This window comes from Falco biarmicus, chromosome 7, assembly GCF_023638135.1.
Source record: "Falco biarmicus isolate bFalBia1 chromosome 7, bFalBia1.pri, whole genome shotgun sequence".
Classification (NCBI taxonomy): Eukaryota; Metazoa; Chordata; class Aves; order Falconiformes; family Falconidae; genus Falco; species Falco biarmicus.
Window position 1 is genome coordinate 35274058 of NC_079294.1, and position 16871 is coordinate 35290928.

The following is a 16871-nucleotide window of genomic DNA, read 5'->3' on the forward strand; positions in this document are numbered from 1 at the left end:
ATTCTTCCCTCTCCTCATTTTCGCCCTCTTCATGTATTTTTTTTTCTCTCTTCTTGTTAAAAAAGATCCCAAACCCCTGTATTTCCCTCATTTTTCTCTACTTTCCATTTTCTTATTCCTTTTAGCTGCAGCGAGGTGTCCATGAAATTGTAAAACCAAAATCCAGCTTCAGTTTGGCCAACTTACGAATCACATCACCATCTGAGGAACAGTATTTTAGAAGTCAATGTGTATGTGCATTACTGGACATAGTATAATGAATTGGTATAATGAATTCCTCTTAAGGGTGACTTTCACAAGGCTAAATCCTCCATGCATAGGAAAAGCGTTCCAAAAAAACGTGTGTTCAAAACAAGCTGTTGCAGACATTTATTTTCCTGGAAAAGAGCTAGGTGTTTTTGTGGACAAACCCACAGGAAAGCCTGAGAGTTCAAGAGAAAGCTCTGAGCTGGACCAATTCAGTGGGAAAAAAATCACCACCAGACTGCGTGCAGCTCTTGGCATGGCACGGACTTGCTGAGGAAAACAGCCGGATGACCCTGAGCTCCTGATATGAGGATATGTACAGAGGATGTTGCCCCAGGCTCTGTGACTGTTTGAGGAGGGCGTCCCTCCTCCTCCTATGAAATCCCTGAAGTGACAAGCAGTGCAGGCCTCTGGCAGGTTTTGCAGCAGAACCCGGAGGGTGCAGCTCCGTCAGGGTTTGCCACGCAGGTCTCAGCCAGGAAAGACGTGGCCCTAGGGACAGCAGTTCTCTTGTGCAGGTCTTTGCTGGGCCGTGCAGAAGGATTTGCAGTTAGGGAGAGGTGCAAGGGAGGGCAGGAAGGTTGGAGAGGCCAGCAGGATGGAGATACACCTGGTGGGTGAGGATTTCCCCATGGGCAAAGAGCAGGTGGATCCACAAGACCACGGTCTGAGATTATACACGTGTTCAAACAAATGAGGAGCTTTAAGTGTCTTAGAAGGTGTATAGTTCTGATAGCAATATAGTGTAAGGTCTGTCCCAGCAAAACCATTATTACATGGTTCAGTCACATCTTTCTATCAACACAGTGACCCGGTGGACACTTGAGCCCATGAGCGCTGATGAAGAAGCCTCATGGATTCTGATAACAGCAAAGATTTTTAACACTGCTCTCTTGTTTCTGTGCTACTAGTGTCTGGCAAGATTGGCATCTGTGACAGTCCATAAAATGTCTTCTCCTTTTCTCTCTTCCTTCTTTATATAAGAATAAATAGAGCGGCCAATGTGGTTGACCAGTAACCTCACATACTCTGCATTTCTGCATCAGTTCTCAAACCACCTCACAGGCCATTAAGCCTCCCAACCCATTGCAAAGGTAGACATTGCACAAGTTTACAGCCAGTGAGGTGTTGCAACTTGCCCAAGGACCTTTTCTCAGAAGTCAGTGCAGGTACAGAGCCAAGAGTGGTGGAAACCACCCCCGTGCCCTACCCGGTTGTTTGCAGTCCCTTCTGGGCAGCCGCCGGGGGCTGGATGTGTCAGTGCTGGGGCATGTGGTGGTTGGAGTTTCAGCTGTTTGTAAAGAGTCACGAGTCTCTCTGCAATATCAGGTGCCCCTTTATGCTGCACAGCCTACATACCCAGATAAAACTCTTTGCAGAAGACATTTTTGCTCTACTCTGGTTTTATATCTTAACCATGGCATGATTTACATACATTTCTTTGCCTATTTAAATTGTGTCTGTTATAAACCTATCATTTTAAGGAAATTACATTTAAAAAAACCCCAGATTATCAGTGAACTTACATGTGGATGTGCTCTTTTAATCATGTTTTGAGTTCTAGCACAATTACCATGAAACTTTCTAGTTTAATAAGCATCCTCCTTGCCTCATGCTGTCTCTCATATGTTGCATGCACGGATCAGTGACCCACACTCTAAATGATTAATCAGATGATAGTAATAAGAAAATGGGTTTTATTTTTGCTCATTGTTTCTTCATAAGCTTGCTTCCTTCAGCAACCTCATCACAGGTTACGTGGATGAGTTTCTCCAAGCCAGTGTTACTCGGGGGAGACTGCCTATCAGATCCATGGTCTGACACAGTTGTTTCTTTATACAAAAACATACATTGTGCCTTCTAGGAAATTTAGGATAATTGCTTATAAGAAAGGATTATAAGCTTTGGTTTCAAACAAATAAGGAGGCCCCTTAGTAATAGGGGGAGCTTCTTTAGGAGAGACCTTCTCATCTGAAGCAAGCTTAGATTAATTGGTGGGGTGATTTGGGAAAAGGATGGCACAGACCTGCTATGGGACAGGGGAAGCATGAGCTGGGCTCTGTACTAATGAGCCACAGAAGGGGTGGGGGTTCCCTCCCCCAGCCCTTCAGTAACTCTGTCCCTAATTATTTTCTTGACATCTTAATGATCACTGAAAACAGCAGTTATCAGATGTTCATTAGCCACCAACAAACAATCATGGCCTTGAATAAAAGGCATACACATTATTGCTACTATAGGTTATCTTGCTGTAATATTATTGCTGTTACTGTTGTAGTATAATTTTATTTGGTGTGGAGCTGCAGTAGGCAGCAGCAAAAGCTTGACAGGCCAGTGGTGAAATAGGTCTCTAGGGCATCAAATCTATGGGCTTGAGTTTTGCAACATTCATTCTAGTAGCATAAACTACTATTACAGTAAAAATAAGTGTTGTATTGGCTTGAATATGTTGAAACCTTAACTTTTCAGAGAAATAGAAATGTAAAGTATTAATATTAAAAATGGCCCCCACTGCTTTGCTCTGTACCTTCTGCACAGGCTGTGCCATGCCGGATTGCCTCCCGCACGGTCCCGCAGTCCACTTGCTCTGCACCACGGGCACATTCCCCTGGCAGCTGGCAGAGCCCTGCAGGCACACACGCTGTCCCACAGCCCACCTCCCCCGTCCCCGTCCCCGTCCCCCCCCGCCTGCACCCGTCTCACGATGCCCCGGCACACAGGGAGCAGGGCTACAGCTCATGGGGATGGAGGTGGGTCTCAGGGGGTCATCGGAGTGGCATTAATCGGGACACAGACACACGGAGGGAGGGAGGGGGCTGCAGAAGCGCTTTTTGTTCCAGTCGCAATGCGCACATACAGGCTGCCTGGAAGCCCACTGCCTGCTGTGGGGCTGCACGGTCGTTGGAGGTTTTCTGTGTCTAGGTTGGATGATGCAGAAGGGGCAGAGACCTGTGGGAGATGGACCCATGGATTGTCAGTCTGAAGAGCCTTTACTGTTGAGAAGAGCACAAGTTATGGTGACCTATGCATGAAAGAGATGAGAAAAAATTGCAGCATGTGGTCCCTTATCATGCCAGATCCTTGAGGATATTAAAGCGATACTACTTGCAGTATCATCTTTTTTTTTCTAGTGGGTGGTGCATGGGAAGAGGCAGAGAGGTGTGGAAAGGGGCAGAGGAAGCTCCAGGCTCTGGACCTGCAATGAACGAAGCTGCTCCCACTGGTGGAGAACATCACCGTGTGCTCCGGGCTGTGCAAGGGGGCTGGCAGGAGGGGGCTGGCAGGAGGGGGCTGGCAGGAGGGGGCTGGCAGGAGGGGGCTGGCAGGAGGGGGCTGGCAGGAGGGGGCTGGCAGGAGGGGGCTGGCAGGAGAACAAGCGGAGGGCCGGGGACGGGACTGGCACGAGGAGAGGGAAGACCTGCGTGGGGGGCAGCCCAGGGCGCCCCGGCGTGGGGGGGGCGGTGGGTTCGGAGGATGGCCAGGCTGGCAGCAGGGAAGCCCAGCTGGGGCCAGCGGGAAGGGTGAAGGGGCAGCACACACAGCTGCCCCGCAGTATTCGCGGGAAACACCATTCCTGGCCTCGCTTCCCCGCACAGAAGCACCCATCCTTACCGGGGGGGCTCAGGACCCCTGCCGCACTTCGCGGAGGAGGGGGCTGCCCCCGCGGCGCTGCCCCGCTCCAGCCGGGAGACGGCTCGGGGACGCGGCACGGCCAGTCCCCGCCACCGGAGCCCGCAGCCGCCGGCCGGTGCCGCGCACGCTGCGCCCCCGCTCCGCACGCCCCCGCCCCGCCCGGCTCACCTGCGCTGCCGCGGGGGGGGGTGCCGTGCCGTGCCGTGCCGTGCCGTGCCGTGCCGGCTCCCCCCGCCATCCCCCCGGCGGAGGCGGCGCGGGGCGGGGCGGCCCCGCCGCGCGTGGGAGCGGCGCGGAGCGGAGCGGGGCGGGCGGCAGCGGCGCTTTGTCCTGCCCACACACACAGCACACGCAGCGCAGCCGGGCGGGAGCCGGCAACATGGCCGGGCCGGCGGAGGGGCTGCCCGCCGCCGCGGGGCCCGGCTAGCGCCGCGGGGCCCGGCGCTGCGAGTGGGGCGGCGCCGCCGCCGGAGCCCCCCCCGCCGCCGCCTGGCCCCGGCCGCCGCCGCCGCCGGGAAGATGAGGTGAGCGCGGGCGGGCGGGGATGCGCAGCGCCCGGCAGGCCGCCCCGCCGGGGGGGTGGCCGCGGTCCCCCGCGGTGGTGTCACGCCGCGGGGAGCGGGGGTTTCCCGTGCGGGTGGAGGGCGGAGGAGAGGTTCAGCGGTGGCGGCGCTTCCGAGTCCTTCGGCGGGTGGATAATCCGGGTGGGTGGTGACATTTTTGGCATGTTTGACTGTCGGTGCCTAAATCCCTGTGACAGATTATCTCGGCGGTTACAAAGGGCCGTAAACGCGGTGGAAGCCGCGCTGGATGCGCCGGCGGGGACCCCGCTTACCGCCGCGGTGCCTTCCAGCCCCCGGGGCGGGCAGGGCGAGGCGAGCCTCGGACAGGGGTCCCGCCGGGGACCCGCCGGGCGGGGGGCGAGGTGCCGGGGTCGGGGGGATACCATTTCCCCCCAGCATTCAGCAGGGGAGGGGGGGATGCCATCGCCCCCCAGCATCCAGCACAGGTCGTGCCGGCTCTCCCGGAGCCGCTCCGCCCTCGCGCAGTGCGTGCTCCCGCTCGGAGTTTTCCCGAGGTCAGTTTGGCTGTTGTGAAGTAAAAAGCAAAATAGCCTGGCGCACGGCAAACCCGCACATTCCTGCAGGCAGATAAGTGCCTGGTGGTGGGAAGGAAGGAAGGAAGGAAGATGTTACTTGATTTGGTTCATACTCTTCCAAACCTCCCTCTCTCTTCATTTATACGAGAGTTCTCTTGAGCTGTCAGTACCTTGGAGCAACCCAGCCTCTGATTCATCTTCTAATACTAGTGATTCCTTCCACTTAATTATTATCTTGAGCACAGGAAAACTGCTTTGAGAAGCCTTAAAAATGGAAATAACAGTTTGACGGTAGATACTGTTCTGTGGTGCCTGATCCCTGGATTGCAAGGTTGGCATAGCTGCTAGGAAGTACAGTAGGAGTCTAAAAACCTTCGCCTGCATTTATAGTTGCATTTAGTCCTGACACTATTATGTATGTTGAAGGCTTGGAGCTGCATCCATTTATTTAGTCATTTATATTACCATTAGTTTTCTTCACTTGCTTAAAATTATGTTCCTGGGGGAGAGCCAAAAGCACATGAGCCTGCAGCATCATGCAACTGCCTGGTGGCCTAGACCCCTCTGGTCTCCACACAAAAAGTTCATCTGCATCCGTCTCACCTGGTCTGATGACGATGCTGCCCAGACACCTCTAGAGATAAATCATCAAACACAACAGCTGGCAGCAAAGTCTTCCCTTGCTCGCTCCCATTCAGTCAGTAGCCCAGCTGCTAGAGCTCCTCCCCGTGCAGAAGGAAAGCTGACCCCTGAGCACATCTTTCACCCCTGAGGAAGCACCACAAGCTAGTCGGAAGGCTGCAACAATTTTGAGTTTCTCCTGCTGAAGGTACCCTGCTCCACATGCACTTCTGCAGTTGGTGGTTCTTTTTGTTGGATGAGGTAGCGGGAAGGAGAGGGATCCACAAAGACAGGCTGGGACTTGGGGTACCATAACGCACCCAAAGTAATCCCCACCGTGAGAGCTAGGGCACTCTCAGAGGAGGTGTGAGCTACAGGGAATTTTGGGAAGTAAAGGCAGCTTAATTCCAGGAGGAGCTTCGGGACTTCCCCATATCCTCACTTTTGACGGTGAATGGGGTGCTTCTCTAGCCTGGACACCTAACACCAGCTGCATCTGGCCCAGGTGGAGGAGCCGGTGTCCGAAGCTGGTCTGTCTGGGTGCTGGGTGCTTCTTTGTATAGCTGCCCTTTCCTGGTTTCCCCATATGATGGTTAGCATCTGCAGGTGCATCACACTTAAAAGTGCTATCAATAAAAAAAAGACTATTTTATACTTTAATGTGCATGCTTGGTTTTTTTGGTTTGGTTTGGTTTTGTTTGGGTTGGTTTGTTTTGTTTTTTATTTTAATGAATTCCTGTTTTTAAACGTTTCCATTCTGAGTTTTTTTCCTTGCATATACAGACATTACTGAATAGGCTGTACTTGTCAGTAAATATATGTCTGCAAATCATCTAAAACCTTTTCCAGTATCAATTTTTGTTTAATAAATATAGGCCAGAAGACCCTGGCAGGCTATACAATCACTAAATAAAAACCTTCTTAAAACATTTGCTTAGCCATGTGTGGTTTATTTATATTGCTTTTTGTGGTGAATAGATTACAGTGCTGTTCTTTGCACAATTGCATTTATGTGATGGTTTCCATTTTTTGATAATTTCTTTATGTCTTCACTTCCAAGGTATGAAGTGCATGCATAGTGGGCCTACCACAGGTCTTAGTAATAAAACAGATTATAATAGATGTTCTGTCTCGAAAGTGGATTAGGATTCCTGGGTGGAAAATGCTAAAGTGCAGGGGTGTTATTACTTCTTAGTATGTAAAACTACTGCTTTAGTACAACAAATGTTGAGGTTATTCTACAGCAGATACTAATTTCTTCTTGGAACTAATGCAATTAGCTCATATTTGAGGAAATGCCTATGAATATTGCTGTGGATGAAAGTAAGATTTTTACATTCTATCAAGCACAGGTGTAACCTTGTATTTCTTAGTCACACATATAGTTTATAAGGCATCTGTTTTTCAGTGGTCTGTGTTCTTAAAAATAAAAACCAGCTATAGCATTTTGGGTGTATTGCTGAAAAAAATCATCCCTGTCTCTTTGCCATGGCTGTGGTGAGCATAAGCTGGCTCTTTGTGCTGCGGTCCCAAGGCAGTGATGTGTGGGAAAGCCTTCCTTCAAGCACTTTGTGTTTTTCTAAACAGAATATACAGTAAATATCCAGAGACAAAAACAACTCTAAACAGGATTATTCAGATCAAAACTATACCTCCTTACTTTTTTGTGGTAACTCATGCTTTAATCTAACCCAAGGTAATGAGTTTAGTACAGAAGTTAGTGGGAAAAAGTGTCCCTTAGCACTTTAATGTTTGTAGAGTTCTCTAGCTAAAGTCAGCCTTTTTGTTCCGACATTTCTGTATATCTGCCAACTGGAAATCCTAAAAAGCTGCTGTATTTAGCCCTAAGTTAAAGGGATGGAGCAACACCCTGAGAAAGAGAACTGAATAGTCATAGTATAAACCTGTTTTAATAACAGCAAGCATATATACATCATTCTTCGTAAGTCTTTTGTTTTCAGACATAAGCAAACAAAGTCTTTACATTTGTTCCAATAAACAGAATGTATTCAGCATTTCATTGCCTTCCACATTTTCTGTTCATTAAGCAAGTTCATGAGATAACTCAAGAGTTTTGCCAGCACTTTAATTTGCTTGGAGAGTAGCTGGAGCTGTATGTATGCGGTGTGATTTTCCAAGTCTTATTTTTCTTTACTGTTGAAAGAAACAGTATCTGTTTGCATCTGTAACAAATTAGAGAGAACGTGTTGTTTGTGTTTATAATGTCATCAGAATTGGGGTTATTGACCTCACTGGACTAGTAGCCTGTGTAGCCCAGTGTGCTGTGTCCTACAGGAAAGTAGTAGCATCCCCTGAGATGGATAATAAAATCAAGTTGTCTGTAAAGTTTCATTTAACCTTGTCACTTAGTAATTGATTTCTGAGCTGGAGCAATATGCTTGTAACTTAGCTAATTTTAGTTTAATTTGAAAACTCTGTCCTGCCACGTTCTGACTCCTGCTACGTGCCCTGGTACTTGTCACACCACCTTCTGCCACCAGGCCTTTGGGTACGTTTGGGTTTGCAGCCTTTCAAGCCAAAGCAGCGCTGCGCAATTCTGCCAGTGTCACTGGATGGGGAAACACCCAGCCCCTTTGGCTGTTGTGATTTCATCAGCAAAATCCCAAGTGTGGATACTATGCTGCTGACAGAAAATTGTTTTTGTTAGCTCAGCTTAGATCTTTAGAGGGGTAGTTTAGTTCTAGCTGCAGACAGACTCCATTGTCAGCAAAGCTGGGATCTCTGCTGCAGGTTGCACCATGCTGGCTATGGCCACGCAGAGGGAGCAGGAGTGGTCCTTTGGGAACCAAGTGATGCTGGGTTTCCATCAATGTACCCTTGCTGTCAGGACATGTGAACAGGCAGGCCAGCTGTACCTCTTTCATGCTAATTGTTATTCTCTATACTTAAAAAAATAAACTTATTTTCCCCTCTCTAAAATAAAGCATAAACTCTAGACTTCTTTTTGTGCATTCAGGGTTTTTTTTTGGGAGAATATTTTGTCTTGTATTCCTGTAGTGGTATAATTGAGGCTGAAGGTAATCTTTCAAGTGTGTGCAGGTCTGTTTAACTCAATATTATGGTTTTGTGTGTCATGTCACTTCTGTCCTTTCCTGGACCACTGAGACTGTGTTAAGCAACAAACACTGTCATGAAGAACAGCTCCATTAGAAGTGTGTCGTGATTAAAGGTGTCTGCATGGTCTTTGTACGTGGCTAGGTGCTTCACCTGGTAAGTAGTAAATTGTAAGAAGTAAAATGCTTCTCTCTCTGTATTTCAATATTTGTAAGTATTTCTTGTAAGAAATCCTCAAAATCTTTCCAAAAGTGCAAACGTAGTTCAGGCTTGTATAATTTCCCATATCTGGCAAGTTAGCAATTTTGTGATTTCTTTCCTTTTTTCTTACTATCCATCATAGTTTCTCTCAGTTCTGGGTGCTGTGTAAGGAGCAATACTGAACCCCTTCAGGAAAATTTCTAAAGCTGCTGCCAAAATAAAATGAAGTCTGACTAATAGTCTGTCCTCATAATTACAGAATTAAAATAAAATATGTTGAATGAGCTATAGGTTTTCTTTGTCTGCGAAGGTTGCTATAGGTATTTCAAGTTTCTTTGCTGAATCTGAATCTTAGTGTCATCTCGTTTGCTTTCTATTTACATTAAGAAAATACTAGCTGATGTTTTGGTATTGTCCTTCATTGCAGTAGATAAGCACTAAAATCAGCTCCAGTGTACATTGCTCTTGCTTTGACAAGAGGATGGGGAGTTTTGGGATGTATTTGTGTTTTCTTCACAGCTACTGCAGAATGTTAGGGATCCACAGTGCTTCACCCCCCCATTTGTCTTTCTCTTTTAGCCTTGTCCCTAGGTTCAGTTTCTCAGGAGCAGGGGGGAGAGGTGGAGTAACTGTGCCACCTTTTTCTTCATCTCACTCCGTTGTTCGCCCTTAGGCGTATTTCATCTGCAGTCGCCTACCCAAGACTTCCATTTCATCTGCTTTTTGATCTAATGTGCCGTAACGAGGGGAAGCGACCAAAAGCTGCCCTGCTGCAGCTGAGAGCTTCCACCAAGGCGCATTTGAAGCACACACCAGTACGGCCCCCATCGCCGCAGGCATGTGCCCATGATGCAGCCCAGGGGGAAGACACCAGACCTCCAGACAGGCTGCCGTGAGGCCCCCGGGGTGTAAGTCATGGCACCACACAGCCTTGCTTGGGTTAATTTACCGTGTTCCTCTCTGATTAGCCCACGGAGAGCTTTGCACTGTAGGGATAGGCTGTTTCCAGGTGCTTGGGCTGCTCCATAGGAAGCGGAATAACCTGACGGTTCATTTGGCACGTTCTCCCGGTGATAGCTCTGTCTGTGTTCACGGGTGCACGCGCACATCCCCCAGTAACTCCCAAAGCATGTTTCAGTCTGGGCTGTGACCATGTGAAATTGAAAACCGTTCGAATCGGATCTTTTCTTTCTTTTTCATTCCTGGGGTATTTAGCACCAGGACGTTTCTTCCCATGAGACTTTGCATTTTTGTGTTGAGGAAACACTCAGAATGGTATGGACAGTCTTTCCAAAACGATTCTTCACCTGAGAGCTATAAAAGCGTTAAGAATATCTATTTTTATTAATCAGAAGAGACAGACTGGGCAAGTCCTTACCCAAAATTTGAGCCTGGAAACTTCCTTCACATTTCTGACTGTCCAAAGTGCCATTCTGTAACATCAAAACAACTAGTCAAGCATTACATTTCCCTGGATATTTCACAGTCCTGGAGTGGGAGAGACATGAGGGCCAGAAACTTAATTTTCCTTCTTGATGCAGGCATTCAAGCCTTACATTTGTTTCAAGTTCGGTGTTAGTTTATACGTTTTCCTGAGTTCTGGTTCCTGCTCCCCTCAGCGATGCCAGCTTTGCCTTTTGTGGTTTGGTAGGGTGAACTGGATCATGAAGTCTATGTACAAAGACAGAAGAAAAGAAAATTCACACTTGCCGTACACAAAGGATGTATATATAGGGTAGGAGTGAGCAAGAGGATGAAAGGTTGAGGCAGTGCTCCGTGCCACCACCAGAAATTCTCAGGAAACCATTTCTCCAGGGAACCCTATTAATACAGATTATAATTTGGCTTTTACTGTGATGCTGCTCCTGCTTTTCCTCTTAACCACTGCAGACCCTCCAGCTCAGGCTCCCCAGTGCTTGTGCTAAAACTGTGTAGCCTAGCTGGTAGCGTGGATGAGCATTTTCTGACTATGGTATGTTTCACCTGAGTTCATGATAGAGGTGCTTTTCCCCTTGAGTTATATATACTGTTGACCTTTCTTTGAACATCTTTCTTCACATCACTAAACCTCCCTGCCCGCCTGAATTTCCTGCGGGCTTTCCTGCAATCAGATAGTCAGCAGTGAGGCTGGGCCTGTTGGATCGCATCACAGGACCACGGAGTAGTTTGGATCAGAAAGGACCTTTGATGGTTATCTAGTCCAACTCCACCTGCAATGAGCAGGGACATCTTCAACTAGATCAGTTGTTCAGAGCCCCATCCAGGGATGGGACATCCACAACTCCTCTGGCTACCTATTCCAGTATGTCACCTCTCTCATCGTAAGAGTTTCTTCCTTATATCTAATCTAAACCTACCCTTTTTCAGTTTAAAACCGTTGCCCCTTGTCCTGTCAATACAGGTCCTAGTAAAAAAGTCTCCATCTTTCTTATAAGCCCCTTTTAAGTACTGAAAGGCTACCTTGAGGTCTCCCCGGAGCCTTTTATTCTCCAGGCAGCTCCCTCAACCTTTCTTCAGAGAAGAGGTGTTCCATACCTCTGACTGTTTTCATGGTCCATGTCTTTCCTGTGCTGAGGGCCCCAGAGTGGGATGCAGCACTGCAGGTGGGGTCTCATCAGAGAAGAGCAGAGGGAGAGAATCACCTCCCTCGACCTGCTGGCCATGCTTCTTTTGATGCAGCCCGGGATACAATTGGCTTTCTGGGCTGTGAGTGCATGCTGCTGGCTCATGTGCATGTGCTGGTTTATTCCCTGGAAGCCCCTCGCCATTGAGTGCAGATCTTGTTTAGGTGAGCAGTTCATTTCTCAGGCAGTAGGTGTCATTCCTGCAACGAGATCTCGTAGTTTTCTTCTGTCTTTCTTCAGCTTCAGATAGGTGCCAGGATGGATAGACACAATTTTCAGTGGTTTACTGGGGAAAAAAAAAGGGGGGGTGGGGGAGGAAACCCAAACAAGCTGTGTAGAGCAACTTGGCTTAGCATAGTACTGTGAATTGTAGCGTGCCGTGGGTGCAGGCATGGGTAGATGCTCCAGCAAGGATGTAGCGGTTTGGGTCTGGCTTTGCAGTGAGGCTGTTCAAGCCTGGTCCTTGTCGTGGTGGTGAGCTCCATGGTGCAGATGCGCTGTGCTTCCTCAGCTGCTCTGTGGCTGCTAAATCTCTTAACCTTTTTGACTTCATTTCTTTATCTGCTGGAGGATGACAATACTTACCTGAGAGGGACTTAAGATGATTAAGTAGCTAGGTCTCAGTCTAGCACGGGATTTAAGGATATGCTTAAGTTTGGTCCTGCTGAAGTCCTTGCTTTGCTAGAATGGATTCTTCTGTTCAAAAAGCATTTCTGAGGATGACAAGCATATTGTTTACACTGTGCTAAGCATTATAGTAAAGTTTCTTGTGTGTTGTCATCCATTCGTTCCTTCCTTCTCTTTCTTCCTCACCCTTTCCCATCATTCGCTGCTTCTTCCTAGTCAGCATGTGTGTTGCTCCCTTCCTTTATCCCTTGTCAGTAAGCCACTCCCTCAGTAACAAGGAGATCTAGAAAATACACTGAAATGGCATTAGCAAGCAGTAGGGCCGTGGTCACCATAATCCCTTTAATTGCATGCTGTATCCCCTTTTTTCCATAGCTGTGCACAGATCAGGAGACTGCCTGCAGTGATGTCCCATGGGTGTGTGTTTGCATGCAGCAGGGGCAGCTAAACACATTCAGGACTGTTGAATGCTCATGCTAAAAGGTTAGCTTAAATAAGTAAATTCAAGTGAAAAAGCTGTAATTGGAAATAAGTCTTACGTGTGCTGGATGAGTAGGACTATTGTCTTCAGCACTGAATAGACCCGCGCACCTCAACTTGTGGTTTGTGGTCCAGGGGGCATCAAAAGAGAGTGCAAAAATCCCTACAAAAAACTTTAAAAATCAGAAACAAGGAAGATAAAATCATCCACATGTGCACATATGTTTCATGCGGTTTGTATGTACGTACCCATGTATGTACGTACCCATGCCCATTAGCTCTTTACCGTTCTTTTATTACCCAGTTAAAATGCTTTTGATACTAAAATCATCATTTTATTAAATTACTCTGTTTTGTCTGTCACTCTCCTTCCCACCTGCCAAACAGCACTGGGATTTGAGATAATCTGTGAATTCCTTTTTGAAAAGGATTTGTGATTTAAAATGAGAAAAATACTGGACTAGCATATTTTGACAGAATGAGGTAACTTTAATATTCTGACTTTGTCGTCGTGAATTAGTGTTGAGTGCTGCCATACATTTGCATGCTAATCTTTCTATTAAATAACTAAACACATCATCTAGGTGAGTCTAAGTCAATTTTTGATCCCACAGCTGTTACATTGAGAAGTAAAGGTTTGAATCATCTGAATAAAGCAGCTTTGCTATTCTCAGGCAATTAATTTTTTTGACTAGTCAGATAAGTGGAAGAGAGAGAACACAGACTTACATATTGATTTTACCTGTATGCTTAATTAAATGTCCTCTACCTGTCCGTGTTTGCTGTTTTGCTTGTCTGGTAGTAAGAACCGTCTGTGAGTAGGTGGAATGAGGAGTTACGTCCCTTCATTGCGCTCCAACGTGTGGTGTTTTCCATTAGAGGAGTTCACTGAAGTGCTGCTTTGTCAGCTGCTACCAAAGTGATCCGTAACTCACAGCACTGTCTTATGACTCCACCAGCAGCCCAGTGTGGTGGTGGATCCACCCAGAGCCTGACCTGCTGACTCTGGGCTTTGTGTTTATTTGTTTTAATTGGCATTGAGTTGTCAAACGCTCGTTCACAGCATATGAATCGCATACAACTGTCACCAAGATTGCCGTGACGAGTAGTGATCCCCGGAGCTGTCTAGTTCATTGCACACCCAGAAGCAGTCCAGAGCAGTGCCTTTTGCTCTACCTGCAAGTCAGCTTGGAGATGGCCATCCTGCTCCGTCCTCAGGGATTTCAGCTGCCCGTATCTAATGCTGGAGGCAGGAGGAAAGCTGGCTGATGCTACGGCATTAAGTTCCTAATCTTGAAAAGACTTAGACACATTCTTGACCTTATTACGGGGAACAGCATCCTCGATGCATGCGAACCTAACGACCGTTGTGATAAGACCACTGACCGTAACAAATTTCAGTCCATGTGCAAGTATTGACAGGATTGAGGTCGGTGGGGCGGTGAAGACACTCTTCTTCATTTGAGGGCAGAGCTCAGCAAGGGGAATTTTGTAGCTGTTAGGAAGGGAGGCAAAAGCTGTCCTCCTCCCATCCTCTCTGTGGAAGTCCTCGCTTGTAACATATACAAATAGGAACGTAAACATCTCTTGTTTGAAATATTCCTCCCACCCCAAATGAACAATTATTAACCAAAAACCTGGCAGTCAGTCAAAAGCAACCCCTGCCCTCGGGGGGTGGGGGTGGGGTGGGTGGGCCAGGAGGGTGGTGCAAGGAGCAGGTTTGCTGAGCAGTGGTGGGGAGGGCTGGGGCCGGCAGAGCAGTCCTGGTGAGGCAGGTAAGGTGAGTCCTTCCCTCTCAGGGATTCATGAGCTAAAATAGAAACAAGAAGTGAACAGAAAGATGGGCACAGCGTTTAGCATAACTGAGGAATGTGTGTGCGCATGTGTGCGTGTGTAGTGGGGGTCCCACTAAGCCTGTCGTGTTGACCCCAGTGAATGCCTCCTCATTTGTGGTCCTCAGGGTGTTGCCCAAGGATGAGCTGCAAGGGCCTGCTTGTCCCTTCTGTCCTGTCTAAACAAAAATAGTGCCAGAACTACGTGACTGCAACCCTTTGCAGGATCTCAAAAAACCTGACCCAGCATACTATTTTAAAATTTCATGGTATTAAATATGAGAGTGTTACAGAAATAGCAGAGGGGAGGCTGCGCCAGGCAGCAAAGTGAGATGAAAACGAGTTTGCAAGAACAATAAATGCACACAAGGACACATCTCGCGCTACAAAGCGTGTTCAGAGGTGTGCAGTGCAAATGCCTCGCATCGTGCATTTACCTGTCACCACCCTCCTAAGCATGGTGGGGGCTCTGGTGTCGGTACTGGTTTAGTCAGTGCTCCCCGGCTGAAAGCGGAGCAGCCCTGTTTTCAGCTGGCTCCATCCCCTGAACTGGTTCTCCATGGAGCTGTGTAGATGAATGTCTCAGCATCCCGCCAGCGGTGCTGCGGGCGGTGGGAGGGAAGGCAGTGCTGAGGCCAGGGCACACTGGGGCAGCCCAAGTGGAAATGATGCTCCATGTCTGACCCTACGCTTGGTGGTGACTTCATGCTTCCAGGAGCTCAAATTTAAATCACTGCATGGTCTGATTAACCCAGTGGTTTTCTAAGGATTTCCATGCTAAAATGCTAAAACAATAGTCCTTCCTTACTCAGGAATGCTTTCTGTGGCCTCTTATTCTCATCACTGGTCTCCAGCTTTTGATCTCTTTGTCATTTTGGTCAAAGTCTGTCACTGCAGACTTAGTTGCACCCTGATGCTGGCTGTCATGTGTTATTGCCATCAGGATCTGTTCATCATCCTTGTGCTTCGGAGGTTTGGACACCGTTTGTGACCCTTAAAAGACGATAATCCGAAGTGCACACTGCAGAACAAACAACACAGTTAAAGGTTCCCTGAACAACCTTTTTAGAGGTGTGCTTGGGTATTAGAGGCTAAGCCTGACCTTGCTAGAGTCCTTGTCTTCTATTTGAATGCAGCGGGATTATAATCTAATATCAGTTTCCATCTCTGATTCCCCAGCAGCCATGTCAATGTGATAGGCCTGAACTGCAGTTCAGTCTCACAGGTGGTACCTGCATCGCAGAAACTGTTAGATGACTAGTGCTCTAAATATGGCAGGGTTCATTTGTCTACACATCTGGGTAGACAGAAAAATAGCTTTAATGGTAAAAAGTGTAGTCACCTGAGAGGAATGTGAAGGCAGTTTGCTAGAAGATTCAACGGTGACTTTTTAAGTTTTGGAGCGGGGTAAGCAAAATTGGAACAAGACCTTAAAACTGTGAATAAACAGGACAAGTGACTTTAACACATCTGCCTAAAGAAGTGGACTTGTATGATTTTTGTTATTTTATTAAAAACAACTTTGACAACTGCTGTGTTTTCCTAATAGTACAAAACATGTCAAATATTTCAGTGACCTGCTATTTAAAAAACAACCACATCAAATGCCTCAGCTTCCTTGAGGTTTGTCTCAATTTCATTCAGGACATGCATTTCTCATGGTGCATCAGCATCTGTTCAGGTATTGCAAATGCAGGAGGATGGAGATGTGAAGTCTTGCAGGGTCTGATTCTCTCTCTCCAGCTTCCAGGCTCCAGAGGTGAAGAGAGAGAGGAGAGCCTTCATGGAAAGTGAGCATGCGGCAGCCCTGCTAGTGTGTCCTCAGCATGATACACAGCTTCTGGTACCCCTTTCCTGGAGAATGAGTTCACTGACAGCTCAGAACTGCTGATTTTGGGGGGACTTTTCCAGCATCTTGCCTGTTCTCTGCTGTCTCTCTATTTTAAAGCTATCTGCACAAAGACGTGAAGGAAAATTAATCCAAATCACCAAAAATGTGAATGTAAAGTAAATTAGGTAAACTAAATTAAACCATTGTATGTATCCTCTGATTCAGCATTCAAGTGACCTTCATTTGATTAAGCTTAATTCACATCAAAGTAAATGAGACTAAATATGAAATAGGGTTGATTTAATTAATAATGAGTGTGTCTGCAGGGATCTAATGTGGTTTGATTCATTACAGAAATGTTAATTCAGATTACCTTTCTAGATTTTTCTCATGTAGATAAACCCTACAGGACAGTTTATTAGTTATGCCTAAAATGTGTGTTTATTCCCTCTGGCTCTAGAAGGACCTTCCCGCCGCTTCCCTTGTGTGGGACTTCATGAGCATTTTGTTGTGAGATGTCTTGTTGATTTGTTAATCCAGCCAAGGAAAATTCATCATTTTTCTGTTGGGTTAGCCAACTTTTGACCTGGTTTGTGGATGCA

The 16871-nt window shown here is 47.2% G+C and overlaps 1 protein-coding gene across 1 annotated transcript in view; it reads left to right on the forward strand.

The window, feature by feature from the left end:
• The first annotated feature begins 4205 nt into the window (after positions 1-4205).
• EVL (Enah/Vasp-like) overlaps positions 4206-16871 on the forward strand; it is a 157301-nt gene continuing 144635 nt past the window's right edge. Inside the window, exon 1 of the mRNA XM_056347057.1 lies at positions 4206-4403. Coding sequence (XP_056203032.1) covers positions 4399-4403 — 5 coding nt within the window. The 5' untranslated portion in view covers positions 4206-4398. The remainder of the gene's footprint in view (positions 4404-16871) is intronic.